Below are 13,781 nucleotides of genomic sequence, written 5' to 3'. Positions count from 1 at the left end.
GGTGAACACACATTCATCCTGTACCTGTGCTCTTTCTCTTTAAGGGCTGTTCAGCCCCGCATTGTCTTGATCTGTACAATCCCCATCTGGCATCTGTGGCCGTGCAGCGGTTGTACTCGTCTGCACTCCACAGTGCCATCTGCCGGTGGGAATTGCCCTCTACTGGTGCTTGCACCAAAGCTGGGTTCCCCCCTTCATACGCTTGTGGAGGATTTCCGCCGTGTCAGCGCACGCCTTGTGCGCTGATCACGGAGATTATTCCGCAATCGTTACACATAAAACTGAAAAAACAAGGGTAGAGTGGCCTGGTGTATATAAAACCATTAGAAACAGTTTAGATAAGAGAGGCAGTGTTAGTCTTACCTCTCCTGATTAAAAAAAGCCAGTTTAAACTGAACAAAGTGTTATACAAGCACAATAAGACAACGCATTTCAAGAGTGCTTGCCTGCTTCCTCATGTCAATACAAAAAGTTTCTTGCTGGCCAGCTGTAACTACAGTAGATAGAGGTGCTCATGCTCTTTACAGCTGGCCCGCAAGATACTTTTTTGTATTGGCCCGAGGAAGTGAAAATTCACTCATGAAAAGTGTTGTCTTATTGTGCTTGAATAAAAACGTTGTCCAGTTTAGACTGGCTTTTTTAATTGGCAGAGGTAAAACTAACACTGCCTCTCCCTTTTAAACGGATTCTAATGGTTTTATATATGCCAAGCACCTCTACCCTTGTTTTGCCTTTGACCTAAAGTAATGTCATCTTTTTGAGAAACACAGTCCTCCCCCCAAAAATAGTTTGTTTCCTACTAATCTACATTTTTTTTGTAATTTATTTAAAGATAAATTTAATTATATAATCACACATTTCCTATGTATTGTTATCTTCTCCCTCTACAATGAGTAATAATGTGAGAAATACAACATTGCCCTTACTCAACATAATCACTACAATACATTTTCAATATATGACAATGTTGCACTGTAAAAGTAATGTGCACATTAAACTTACCAAACTCACTTGTTCCACAAAAAGACATTATTTTACTGGTGACCAATTTGTGCAGCCTTGGTATGTTTTGAAATATAAAGTACTTTCCTCATTTTAAGCCATTAGCATTCTTGGCTAGATCCATTTAGCAAATTATCTGTTTATAAAAATAGGCATAGTGCTTTCTGCTATTTTCCCAAAGTACATAAATACAAGACCCTCGCTGTTTTTCTCTCCTGCTTATTTTAAGATTGGAGAATAGCATCAGCCTGTAATCCATTACATATGTGCAATCACATTCTCCCATATCTGCGTATGTGAGCAGACTTCCATGATTGGGGTTTGAAGTATGACACCTGTGCTATGGACCTGTCCAGAATTATGGCAAATACTTTATTTGGCTTTTGCTCTGACCTGGGCAACACTGTACTACTTTGGGCTGGTCATTTGCTCTGCAGCAGGCATAGAGTCAGATAGATTGTATTGAGCTTTACTTACCCTAGCCATTTGACACCTTTTTGTTCCTGACCTGAAGAAGCATTTAGTCCTGCGAAATGCGTTGCACTCACCTCTGATGGAAAAGCGGAGAGCCATGACTTATCCAGCCACTTGTAGGGTTCACCTGAACTTAACATGAGGGTATGGTCAGAAATACACCGAATAAGCAATCCCATCTCATCTATTCCTGGAGATATAAGAACCTAAAGAAAAGTATATTCTGTTATTTCTTTTATCATGTTATCTTACTACAGTCAAAGCTTTGCTATTAACATAACATTTTTTCAGCATACAAATGATTATGATCAGTTAAATCATATACATCAATCTACTTGCACTACTGGGGCACATTACAAAAAACAATATCATTATGGAACTTACATATGCATCATGGCTGTGCCGCACTGCAGAGCTTTTTCAAACGTTGGCGCTGCATTAAAAAAAAATGCTCCCATTGACAATGTAAAGGCAGGTGCTGGACCCATAGGCAGAGGAAATTTAGATACCCAGAAAAAAGGTCCGCACACTTCAATTCAGGAACAGTGCTTTATTGTTCCATCACTATCTACAATCGGTCAGTTGATGTGATACTTGGTTATGGAACATTAAAGCACAGTTTCTGAAATGCAGTGAGTGAACCTTTTTTCTGGATATTAGGATGGGAGCAGGGACACCATCAGAGTCAAATCTAGGCCAGGACCATATCTGCATAGATTTTGTATACCCTCCATGTGTTCATCTTGGTTTCCTCTGGATGTTTTGGTTTCCTTCCACATCTTAAAAACATCTAGATAGATTAATTGGTCCTCCACAAAAATTAGACTACAATAGGAACTTAAATAGGAACTTTAGTGAAAATAATGTACATCAAACAAATGACAGCGCTCATAGGCTGCAACTGAATTGTAGACCAACAGAGGCATGCCGAGCCCCACAAGGGCTAAATACATGCCTTGAATACAAATCAGATACAAATTATGTACTAGTCCTAATCTATAATTTGAATGGAAATTGAAGCACATGGATGCAGTTAACCATAGGTATACTTACATGAGTTTTGTACAGCAGGAGACATTGGCAGCGCTTCCAAACAGAGGCTGCACTGGAATTGACTACCTGCAATAGATGTGCAGAGCTCCACAATGTGGACTAAAATACACAACTTGCATTCAAAACAGGTACAGCAAAGGAGGACATTATCTTCAGTATAAATAATATGTGCACAAATTATTCCCTACTAGACTTCCCTACGGCGATGACGGGTCCTCTCGGGGAAGACCTACCGCTAGTCTAACGATAAAAACATGATTTTGGAAGCGCTGCCAATGTCTCCTGCTGTACAAAACTCATGTAAGTATACCTATGGCTAGCTGCATCCATGTGCTTCAATTTGCATTCAAATTATAGATTAGGACTAGTACATGATTTGCAAGGCATGTATTTAGCCCTTGTGGGGCTCGGCATGCCTCTCTTGGTCTACAATTCAGATGCAGCCTATGAGCGCTGTCATTTGTTTGATGATGTCTGTTTGAAGAAATGTGTATACCATTTTATGATTAGCAGCACTAGGAAAAAAATCATGTTTTTATCGTTAGACTAGCAGTAGGTCTTCCCCGAGAGGACCCGTCATTGCCATGGGGAAGTCTAGTAGGGAATTATTTGTGCACATATTATTTATACAGAAGCTAATGTCCACCTTTGCTGTACCTGTTTTGAATGCAAGTTGTGTATTTTAGTCCACATTGTGGAGCTCTGCACATCTATTGCAGGTAGTCAATTTGAGCGCAGCCTCTGTTTGGAAGCGCTGCCAATGTCTCCTGCAGTGAAAATAACGTAATGAACACAATTTCTTTTTTTTTTTCTTTTTTTCTTTTTTTTTTTTTTACAATATTGAATTATGAATTATTTAGTTTCTCTTTGCCCTTTGTAAAATCTTTCCTCACCTTGATTTACTTTCTTAAATTTATAACAGCTGATAACTTCTGTAGTCCTGCCAGGTGATCTCTGAGCATTAAACAAATGTTCTGCAGAGGGAGATATCTTGGCTTGCTTGGCAGTTGGAAACATCTGTTATTTACCACATTTCAACAAGGTTCACAGACAGCAAACTGTCAGGACTGTGGCCCTAACATCACACTGTGGGAGGGGTTTCACTACAATATCAGCAATACAGATGTCCCTGATGATCTATTCAAGAAAAGGTAAAGTTTTCTCATGGGAAAGGGGGTATCAGCTACTGATTGGGATGAAATTCAATTCTTGGTTAAAAGTTACTCTTTAACCACTTGAGGACCTAGGGCTTTCTACCCCTTAAGGACCGGCCACTTTTTTTCCATTCAGACCACTGCAGCTTTCACAGTTTATTGCTCGCTCATACAACCTACCACCTAAATGAATTTTGGCTCCTTTTCTTGTCACTAATAAAGCTTTCTTTTGGTGCTATTTGATTGCTCCTGCAATTTTTACTTTTTATTATATTTATCAAAAAAGACATGAATTTTGGCAAAAAAAATGATTTTTTTAACTTTCTGTGCTGACATTTTTCAAATAAAGTAAAATTTCTGTATACATGCAGCGCGAAAAATGTGGACAAACATGTTTTTGATAAAAAAAAACCCATTCAGTGTATATTTATTGGTTTGGGTAAAAGTTATAGCGTTTACAAACTATGGTGCAAAAAGTGAATTTTCCCATTTTCAAGCATCTATGACTTTTCTGACCCCCTGTCATGTTTCATGAGGGGCTAGAATTTCAGGATAGTATAAATACCCCCCAAATGACCCCATTTTGGAAAGAAGACATCCCAAAGTATTCACTGAGAGGCATAGTGAGTTCATAGAAGATATTATTTTTTGTCACAAGTAAGCAGAAAATGACACTTTGTGACAAAAAAAAAAAAAAAAAGTTTCCATTTCTTCTAACTTGCGACAAAAAAAAAAATGAAATCTGCCACGGACTCACCATGCCCCTTTCTGAATACCTTGAAGGGTCTACTTTCCAAAATGGGGTCATTTGTGGGGTGTGTTTACTGTCCTGACATTTTGGGGGGTGCTAAATGGTAAGCACCCCTGTAAAGCCTAAAGGTGCTCATTGGACTTTGGACCCCTTAGCGCAGTTAGGCTGCAAAAAAGTGTCACACATGTGGTATTGCCGTACTCAGGAGAAGTAGTATAATGTGTTTTGGGGTGTATTTTTACACATACCCATGCTGGGTGGGAGAAATATCTCTGTAAATGACAATTTGTTAATTTTTTTTACACACAATTGTCCATTTACAGAGATCTTTCTCCCACTCAGCATGGGTATGTGTAAAAATACACCCCAAAACACATTATACTACTTCTCCTGAGTACGGCGATACCACATGTGTGGCACTTTTTTGCACCCTAACTGCGCTAAAATGCCCAAAGTCCAATGAGTACCTTTAGGATTTCACAGATCATTTTGAGAAATTTCGTTTCAATACTACTTCTTACAGTTTAGGGCCCCTAAAATGCCAGGGCAGTATAGGAACCCCACAAATGACTCCATTTTAGAAAGAAGACACCCCAAGGTATTCCGTTAGGAGTATGGTGAGTTCATAGAAGATTTTATTTTTTGTCACAAGTTAGTGGAAAATGACACTTTGTGAAAAAACACAATTAAAATCAATTTCCGCTAAGTTGTGACAAAAAATAAAATCTTCTATGAACTCGCCATACTACTAATGGAATACCTTGGGGTGTCTTCTTTCTAAAATGGGGTCATTTGTGGGGTTCCTATACTGCCCTGGCATTTTAGGGGCCCTAAACCGTGAGGAGTAGTCTTGAAACGAAATTTCTCAAAATGACCTGTGAAGTCCTAAAGGTACTCATTGGACTTTGGGCCCTTTAGCGCAGTTAGGGTGCAAAAAAGTGCCACACATGTGGTATCGCCGTACTCGGGAGAAGTAGTACAATGTGTTTTGGGGTGTATTTTTACACATACCCATGCTGGGTGGGAGAAATACCTCTGTAAATGACAATCTTTTGATTTTTTTACACACAATTGTCCATTTACAGCGGTATTTCTCCCACCCAGCATGGTTTCGGTTTAGGGCCCCTAAAATGCCAGGGCAGTATAGGAACCCCACTAATGACCCCATTTTAGAAAGAAGACACCCCAAGGTATTCCGTTAGGAAGATGGTGAGTTCATAGAAGTTTTTATTTTTTTGTCACAAGTTAGCGGAAATTGATATTAATTGTTTTTTTTCACAAAGTGTCATTTTCCGCTAACTTGTGACAAAAAATAAAATCTTCTATGAACTCACCATACTCCTAACGGAATACCTTTGGGTGTCTTCTTTCTAGAATGGGGTCATTTGTGGGGTTCCTATACTGCCCTGGCATTTTAGGGGCCCTAAACCGTGAGTAGTAGTCTTGAAACCAAATGTTGCAAAATGACCTGTGAAATCCTAAAGGTACTCATTGGACTTTGGGCCCCTTAGCGTACTTCGGGTGTAAAAACGTGCCACACATGTGGTACCGCCGTACTCAGGAGAAGTAGTATAATGTGTTTTGGGGTATATTTTTACACATACCCATGCTAAGTGGGAGAAATATCTCTGTAAAAGTCAATTGTTTGATGTTTTTTACACACAATTGTCCATTTACATAGAAATTTCTCCCACCCAGCATGGGTATGTGTAAAAATACACCCCAAAACACATTATACTGAGTACGGCGGTACCACATGTGTGACACTTTTTTGCAGCCTAGGTGCGCTAAGGGGCCCAACGTCCTATTCACAGGTCATTTTGAGGCATTTGTTTTCTAGACTACTCCTCGCGGTTTAGGGCCCCTAAAATGCCAGGGCAGTATAGGAACCCCACAAGTGACCCCATTTTAGAAAGAAGACACCCCAAGGTATTCCGTTAGGTGTATGGCGAGTTCATAGAAGATTTTATTTTTTGTCACAAGTTAGTGAAAAATGACACTTTGTGAAAAAAACCCAATAAAAATCAATTTCCGCTAACTTTTGACAAAAAATAAAATCTTCTATGAACTCGTCATACACCTAACAGTATACCTTGGGGTGTCTTTTTTTCTAAAATGGGGTCACTTGTGGGGTTCCTATACCGCCCTGGCATTTTACGGGCCCAAAACCGTGAGTATTCTGGAAACCAAATGTCTCAAAATGACTGTTCAGGGGTATAAGCATCTGCAAATTTTGATGACAGGTGGTCTATGAGAGGGCGAATTTTGTGGAACCGGTCATAAGCAGGGTGGCCTTTTAGATGACAGGTTGTATTGGGCCTGATCTGATGGATAGGAGTGCTAGGGGGGTGACAGGAGGTGATTGATGGGTGTCTCAGGGGGTGGTTAGAGGGGAAAATAGATGCAATCAATGCACTGGGGAGGTGATCGGAAGGGGGTCTGGGGGGGATCTGAGGGTTTGGCCGAGTGATCAGGAGCCCACACGGGGCAAATTAGGGCCTGATCTGATGGGTAGGTGTGTTAGGGGGTGACAGGAGGTGATTGATGGGTGTCTCAAGGTGTGATTAGAGGGGGGAATAGAGGCAAGCAATGCACTGGCGAGGTGATCAGGGCTGGGGTCTGAGAGCATTCTGAGGGTGTGGGCGGGTGATTGAGTGCCCTAGGGGCAGATAGGGGTCTAATCTGATAGGTAGCAGTGACAGGGGGTGATTGATGGGTAATTAGTGGGTGTTTAGGGTAGAGAACAGATGTAAACACTTGGGAGGTGATCGGACGTCAGATCTGCGGGCGATCTATTGGTGTGGGTGGGTGATCAGATTGCCCGCAAGGGGCAGGTTAGGGGCTGATTGATGGGTGGCAGTGACAGCGGGTGATTGATGGGTGGCAGTGACAGGGGGTGATTGATGGGTGGCAGTGACAGGGGGTGATTGATGGGTGGCAGTGACAGGGGGTGATTGATGGGTGATTGACAGGTGATTGACAGGTGATCAGTGGGTTATTACAGGGAAGGACAGATGTAAATAATGCCCTGGCGAATTGATAAGGGGGGTCTGAGGGCAATCTGAGCATGTAGGCAGGTGATTGGGTGCCCGCAAGGGGCAGATTAGGGTCTGATCTGATGGGTAACAGTGACAGGTGGTGATAGGGGGTGATTGATGGGTAATTAGTGGGTGTTTAGAGGAGAAAATAGATGTAAACGCTGCGCTTGGGTGGTGATCTGATGTCGGATCTGCGGGCGATCTATTGGTGTGGGTGGGTGATCAGATTGCCCGCAAGGGGCAGGTTAGGGGCTGATTGATGGGTGGCAGTGACAGGGGGTGATTGATGGGTGATTGACAGGTGATTGTCAGGTGATTGACAGGTGATCAGGGGGGATAGATGCATACAGTACATGGGGTGGGGGGGTCTGGGGAGAATCTGAGGGGTGGGGGGTGATCAGGAGGGAGCAGGGGGCAGGGGGGGGGGGATAAAAAAAAAATAGCGTTGACAGATAGTGACAGGGAGTGATTTATGGGTGATTAGGGGGGTGATTGGGTGCAAACAGGGGTCTGGGGGGTGGGCAGGGGGGTCTGATGGGTGCTGTGGGCGATCTGGGGCAGGGGGGGGGGGAAATCAGTGTGCTTGGTGCAGACTAGGGTGGCTGCAGCCTGCCCTGGTGGTCCCTCGGACACTGGGACCACCAGGGCAGGAGGCAGCCTGTATTATACACTTTGTATGTGGCGATCGTCGGGTTAACATCCCGCCGGCGCTTCCGTATGGCCGGCGGGATGTTGCGGCGGGTGAGCAGCGCCAGGCGGAGGCGGAGAATCGCGTCACGGATGACGCGATCGCTCCGCCCATGCCCCTACAAGGACCGCCGCCATTTGTCTATACGGCGGTCCTTGCAGGGTCCACTTCCCGGCCGCCATTTGTCTATACAGAGGTCGGGAAGTGGTTAAGACAATGACTGATTATGGTAGGGATTAGATTATGAGTTCTTCTGAGAGACAGTTATTGGCATGACTTTATACCATATGTAAAGCATTGCAGAAGATATCAGGGCTATATACTGTAAATGTACAATAATAATAATAATACCAAATTGAGCTGGTTTAATCTGCGGTGTCAGCTGGCACAGGGAATTAGGAGATTCTCTCTAAAGGGGACAAGATAGCAATGAAAATACCGTACTTTAAATTAGATGGGTTAGGTTTAAATCCTCTCCAATGTTTTTATCACTGACTGCCTCAACAAGAGAGGTTCTCGCAATCAGCCCCTGTGTTGTCATCAGCGTTAGCAAGTGAGAGAAGTCAATCAATAAAGGTATTACCTAAATCAACGTTTGTTGGTGTGATGTTTGCAAACCTGCACCATGACTAAGGGCCCTTTTCCACTAACTGTGATCTGCTTCAAAAAACGTTTTGTGGATCACAAGAGCACAGTGATTTACATGTAAATCGCAGTGCTCGTTTTCTACTAGCGTATGTAACTTATTTTTCCTGGACAGCTACCACGCAAATGCAGCTAGTGTAAATTAATGCTTGCGCCACTGCAACGCAGTGCAATTGCACTTGTGATCATGCTTTGCAGTGAAAAAGGGCCCTAACACTGGACCATGCCTCACTTGCAAGTGAGAGAAAATATACCAGTAAAGGACATTGCTTTGTCTCTTTCGGCTCTATTCAAACATCACAATTTTCCAACATTACGTTATTAAGTAAGATTGCTTTTTGTTACCTTTATCTCCAAGTCTTCCAGTCGAGATGTATAAGGGACTACAGCTGCATGTATTAATGCCACACTACGTATTATATTACCTGAAAGACTGAAGATCAGATTAGAATTACTGTGTAATGTTTGAAATGTAGGATGGACTGACAATCTCTATCAGAACTGATTTACTAACCACTTGATCTCAATGCATCTCCAAGTGGACATCTGAACCTTATGATATGATTATGAATATAATGAGGGCTGCTCACAGGTCTGTGAATTAGTTTCTATTTGTTTTTGTTTTTTATTAATCCACAATATCCCTAAACTGCTAATTTGATTGACTAGTTTGACCCAGGATCTTTTATCACCTGATGGCACACCATTTAAATCTTTAAAAGTTTTCTGGATTTCTTATGATAGTCCTACTGGACATGCTTTTAGATCTCTGGAGATGTCTTAGTGAATCAGGCCCTTTAAGTTTTTCCTCCATATAGTAAGCTCTTCATCTGTTTTTAAGAAAATATATTTCCTTTGATAAGGTGTGACTGTGAATTATGTTAGAGACTTTAGAACTACCGGCCAGCTAGAATTTTCAGCTGTATTGTTTACTGAAATTAGTGTACCTTAAGTGACATGTAGCATGATGAGAGAAACATGTTTATTGAGTATCAATCCAACTAAGAACTTTTCTGTAATGGCATAGGGATTACCATAGCATCCATACTGGCTGCTATTGGGCCTGTAGCCAAGGAGGGCCTGGAGTGTCACTGTTGGCGGCTATAAGGTGGTCCCATAGCAGGCGATAATAGAGACCAGCAGTAGGCTTCCTGAGGTGCAGAGTAGTGTCAACAGAGTGGTGAAGAGAAATCACCTTTCCAGGTTCCACTCGCGATCTACCTTCTCCAGTCATCCTCATCTCCATGACTACAGCGCTGTCTTTTTGGGGGAAGGGCTTTTTTTCAAGCACATCTGTAGGGGTCACATTTATTCAATCAAAATAATTGTGGCCATTTTAGGTGAATGATTCCCATGCAAACATGCTGCTTGGATATTTGAACCCCAATACAGACAGTGCCCTACTTACAAACGACTTGAGTTACAATGTGTTTATACGTACAAACTTGTTGTGTACAAAATGTACGGTACTGTTTTTGTTATTACATATTTGTATTGTTGCATGTTATAGTATTGTATAAGCTGTTGAAAACAAATTAATAGCACATTGAAAACAACAAGAAAGGATTGTTTACATTATGTGTCAAAATCCAGAGTGGTCCAAAAGTAAATCATTCATCCATGGTTTACTATGTATTACACAGGACTCAACATACAAGCACATTCAACTACTAAACAACTTGTATGTGTACCAAGCATACAATGTTTTTCTTGGAGATGCAAATATTTTAATTTTGGCTCTGTTTTCCCAATGACAATGGGGGGGGGGGAGGGTACATCCAGTGGTGTACAGTTGCAACAATAGCAAAGCTGTAAAATTAGTACTTAAAAGGAACTGAGCAGCTCCTGCTTTCAAATAGCTGAAGTGGCTGCCGTGTTAACAGGTCTCCATACACTGATAGATTTGCAGCAGATTAGACCATCTGATGTGTGCCACACACTAGGAACAGATTTCCAATAGATTTCAGAATGAAAACTCTCTGATTACCAGCGGGCCAATGTTGCACCAGGTAAAGTAACTATGTAAAAGAAACATTATGTGGGCGCATTTGGACTCCCTGCTGCCTGGGTTACCGCTGGATTTAGTTTGGCAAGGCTACTTGGATCAAAGTGTTAGACTAAAGTCCGGCACTTTGATCCCCTTTGGCTCCACACTGCTCCACGTAATTACACTGGCTGGCATGCAATGTGAGGCGGAGCTACAGCGAGCAAGCTTGTGCTGCCCCACCTCCCGCTGATTGATGGGTTGGCCAGGGCCGGTTCAAGGGGCACTGGGGCCCCAGGGCAAACTTAAGCTGGGGGCCCCCTGTCTTCAATAACTTCGGCCTTTAACCCCCCTTCCCCCGAAATCAGCCACTAGTGCTACCAGGCCTGGCAATGCCGCAACTTAGCTCCCCCTTCCTCCTGCCACAACCATAAGTAAGCCATGCACACTTACATGATCGCAATACTTCTTCCTGCTGCCAGGATGCCAGGCTGCCGCTCATCTTCGTTACGTGCTGATACCAGCTGAATCTCCTCATATCATGCCTCCCACACAAGTACTTGTGCAGCCTTGGGAAAGCCTACTCCTCACCCCCTGGTTAGCTTCCTGATGTGCATGGAGTCCCCGGGGACACTGCGTGGCTTTTGGCTGGGGTGTGGAGGGGGGGGGGGGGGGACATGGGTGATTTTAAAATTGCATTGGAAAGGGATAACAATGCCAAATTACAAAATACTGTTCATATTTTCTAATATATGTAATTATGTATAAAGGTGGGTACACACGTCAGATAAAAGTCTTTGGAAAATGAAAGATCACAGACCAATTTTACCCCCTTTCATGTAGTATGAGAGCCATACTCTACACAGTCTATTCTATGGAGCTGAACTCCCCATCACATAAAAATCTTTGCAAGATGCTGCACACAAAGACCGCTGTACACATGCAACAGATCAGTATATGCAAAAGATCTGTTCCTGCAAAAGATCCATTCCTGCAAAACGCATTCATAGTCTGCCGATCTCATACACACCTTGTTTAACGGATAATTATCTGTAGATCAGATCCACCAGGTTGGATCTTCAGATCGGCAGATAATTGCCTAATCTGCAGATGAATGTCCATTAACCTCCCTGGCGGTAAGCCCGTGCTGAGCACGGGCTATGCCGCCGGGAGGCACCGCTCAGGCCCCGCTGGGCCGATTTGCATAATTTTTTTTTTGCTGCACGCAGCTAGCACTTTGCTAGCTGCGTGCAGTGCCCGATCGCCGCCGCTACCCGCCGATCCGCCGCTATACGCGCCGCCGCAGCCGCCCCCCCCCAGACCCTGTGCGCTGCCTGGCCAATCAGTGCCAGGCAGCGCCGTGGGGTGGATCGGAGTCCCCTTTGACGTCACGACTTCGATGACGTCGGTGACGTCATCCCGCCCCGTCGCCATGGCGACGGGGGAAGCCCTCCAGGAGATCCCGTTCTTTGAACGGGATCTCCTGATCTCCGATCGCCGGCGGCGATCGGAGGGGCTGGGGGGATGCCGCTGAGCAGCGGCTATCATGTAGCGAGACCTCGTCTCGCTACATGAAAAAAAAAAAAAATTAAAAAAAAAACGTATTTGCTGCCCCCTGGCGGATTTTGCCAAACCGCCAGGAGGGTTAAACAAGGTGTGTATGGGATCTGCAGATATCATAGACTATGAATGCATTTTGCAGGAATGGATCTTTTGCAGGAACAGATCTTTTGCAGATACTGATCTGTTGAATGTGTACAGCATCTTTTTGTGCAGCATCTTGCAAAGATTTTTATTTGATGGGAAGTTCAGCTCCATAGAATAGACTGTGTAGAGTATGGCTCTCATACTACATGAAAGGGGGTAAAATTGGTCTGTGATCTTTCATTTTCCAAAGACTTTTATCTGACGTGTGTACGCACCTTAACTGAAGCTGGAGTTATATTTTAATCATCCACTTTTTAGTGACAAAACTTACCCATCGCAAAGTCTTTCCTTTGAGTATAAGAGGACCCAACAGCAGCTGTATTGCAAAGACAGAGCCACAAGTCTGAGGATCAGGTTCTCTGCAGACTTATCAGCCATCAGTTCTTCCAGACTCTAAATTAATATTTAATCAAAACATTAGGCTTTGCTGACAGATTTGTAGTTTACATTGTAATTATTTAGGAAATATTCTATTCAACACAGCAATTCAAAAAAATTAAATGATTAAAAATAAAAAATCTAGGTGCGTTAGGATTTTCATCACAAATATCAATTTAACAACTGCATTAACCTGCATACAGTGTACAATGCAGGGTGATAGGAGATACTCATGCAGCAAGTCTTTTATCATTAACAATTGCACTGGACCTACAGACATTAGTTTAACTTTTTAATTCCAAAAGGAAAATTGAATAAGGTAAATCCATTCTACATGACAGCTTTATAAATGACCCTTTCACCTTCTGACATTTTAAATTAACTCATGAGTCCCAAAATGGCTTTTTCCCAGAAGTATTTTATTTTTTTCTAAGAAGCCTTTTGCCATTTATAAGCAAATACGTCATTAGGTTTAGCATATGATAAAAGACGTACGTTAAAAAAGGGCGCCGGGAAAAAAGGGCGCAGGGTTTTAAACGATATTCATGAATAACGTTTAAAAAAAATTGTGCTATATTTTGTTTAAAAATAATGTTTTATAAAGTTATAAATCATTAAATAATGTGTATAAAATCGGCAATTTTAAAAACGTTAATCTTCCCTGTTTAAAAAGTGAAATTTATAATAACGTTTTATAAAACATTAATAAGAATTTTACTAAAGCTATACCTAACCCTACTCTCACACAGAACCCTCCCTGTACCTATCCCTAACCCCTAGACCCCCCTGTTGGTGCCTAAACCTAAGACCCCCCTGTTGGTGCCTAAACCTAAGACCCCCCTGTTGGTGCCTAAACCTAAGACCTCCCTGGTGGTGCCTAAACCTAAGACCCCCCTGTTGGTGCCTA

The 13,781-nt window shown here is 42.6% G+C and overlaps 1 protein-coding gene across 7 annotated transcripts in view; it reads right to left on the bottom strand.

Moving 5' to 3' along the window:
- The window catches only part of SHOC1 (shortage in chiasmata 1), a 342,404-nt gene that overhangs the window by 14,975 nt on the left and 313,648 nt on the right, over positions 1 to 13,781 (bottom strand). For 6 of the 7 annotated variants that reach the window (XM_068234309.1, XM_068234308.1, XM_068234310.1 and 3 more), the window contains 3 exons: positions 12,768 to 12,889; positions 9,151 to 9,238; positions 1,551 to 1,682 (listed from right to left, as the gene is read on the bottom strand). In XM_068234309.1, coding sequence (XP_068090410.1) covers positions 1,551 to 1,682; positions 9,151 to 9,238; positions 12,768 to 12,889 — 342 coding nt within the window. Of the gene's footprint in view, positions 1 to 1,550; positions 1,683 to 9,150; positions 9,239 to 12,767; positions 12,890 to 13,781 lie in introns of those variants that run through there. The other variant, XM_068234313.1, reaches the window with a different exon arrangement.

This window comes from Hyperolius riggenbachi, chromosome 1 (assembly GCF_040937935.1).
Source record: "Hyperolius riggenbachi isolate aHypRig1 chromosome 1, aHypRig1.pri, whole genome shotgun sequence".
Lineage (NCBI taxonomy): Eukaryota > Metazoa > Chordata > Amphibia > Anura > Hyperoliidae > Hyperolius > Hyperolius riggenbachi.
This window is presented reverse-complemented; position numbering and strand designations above follow the sequence as displayed.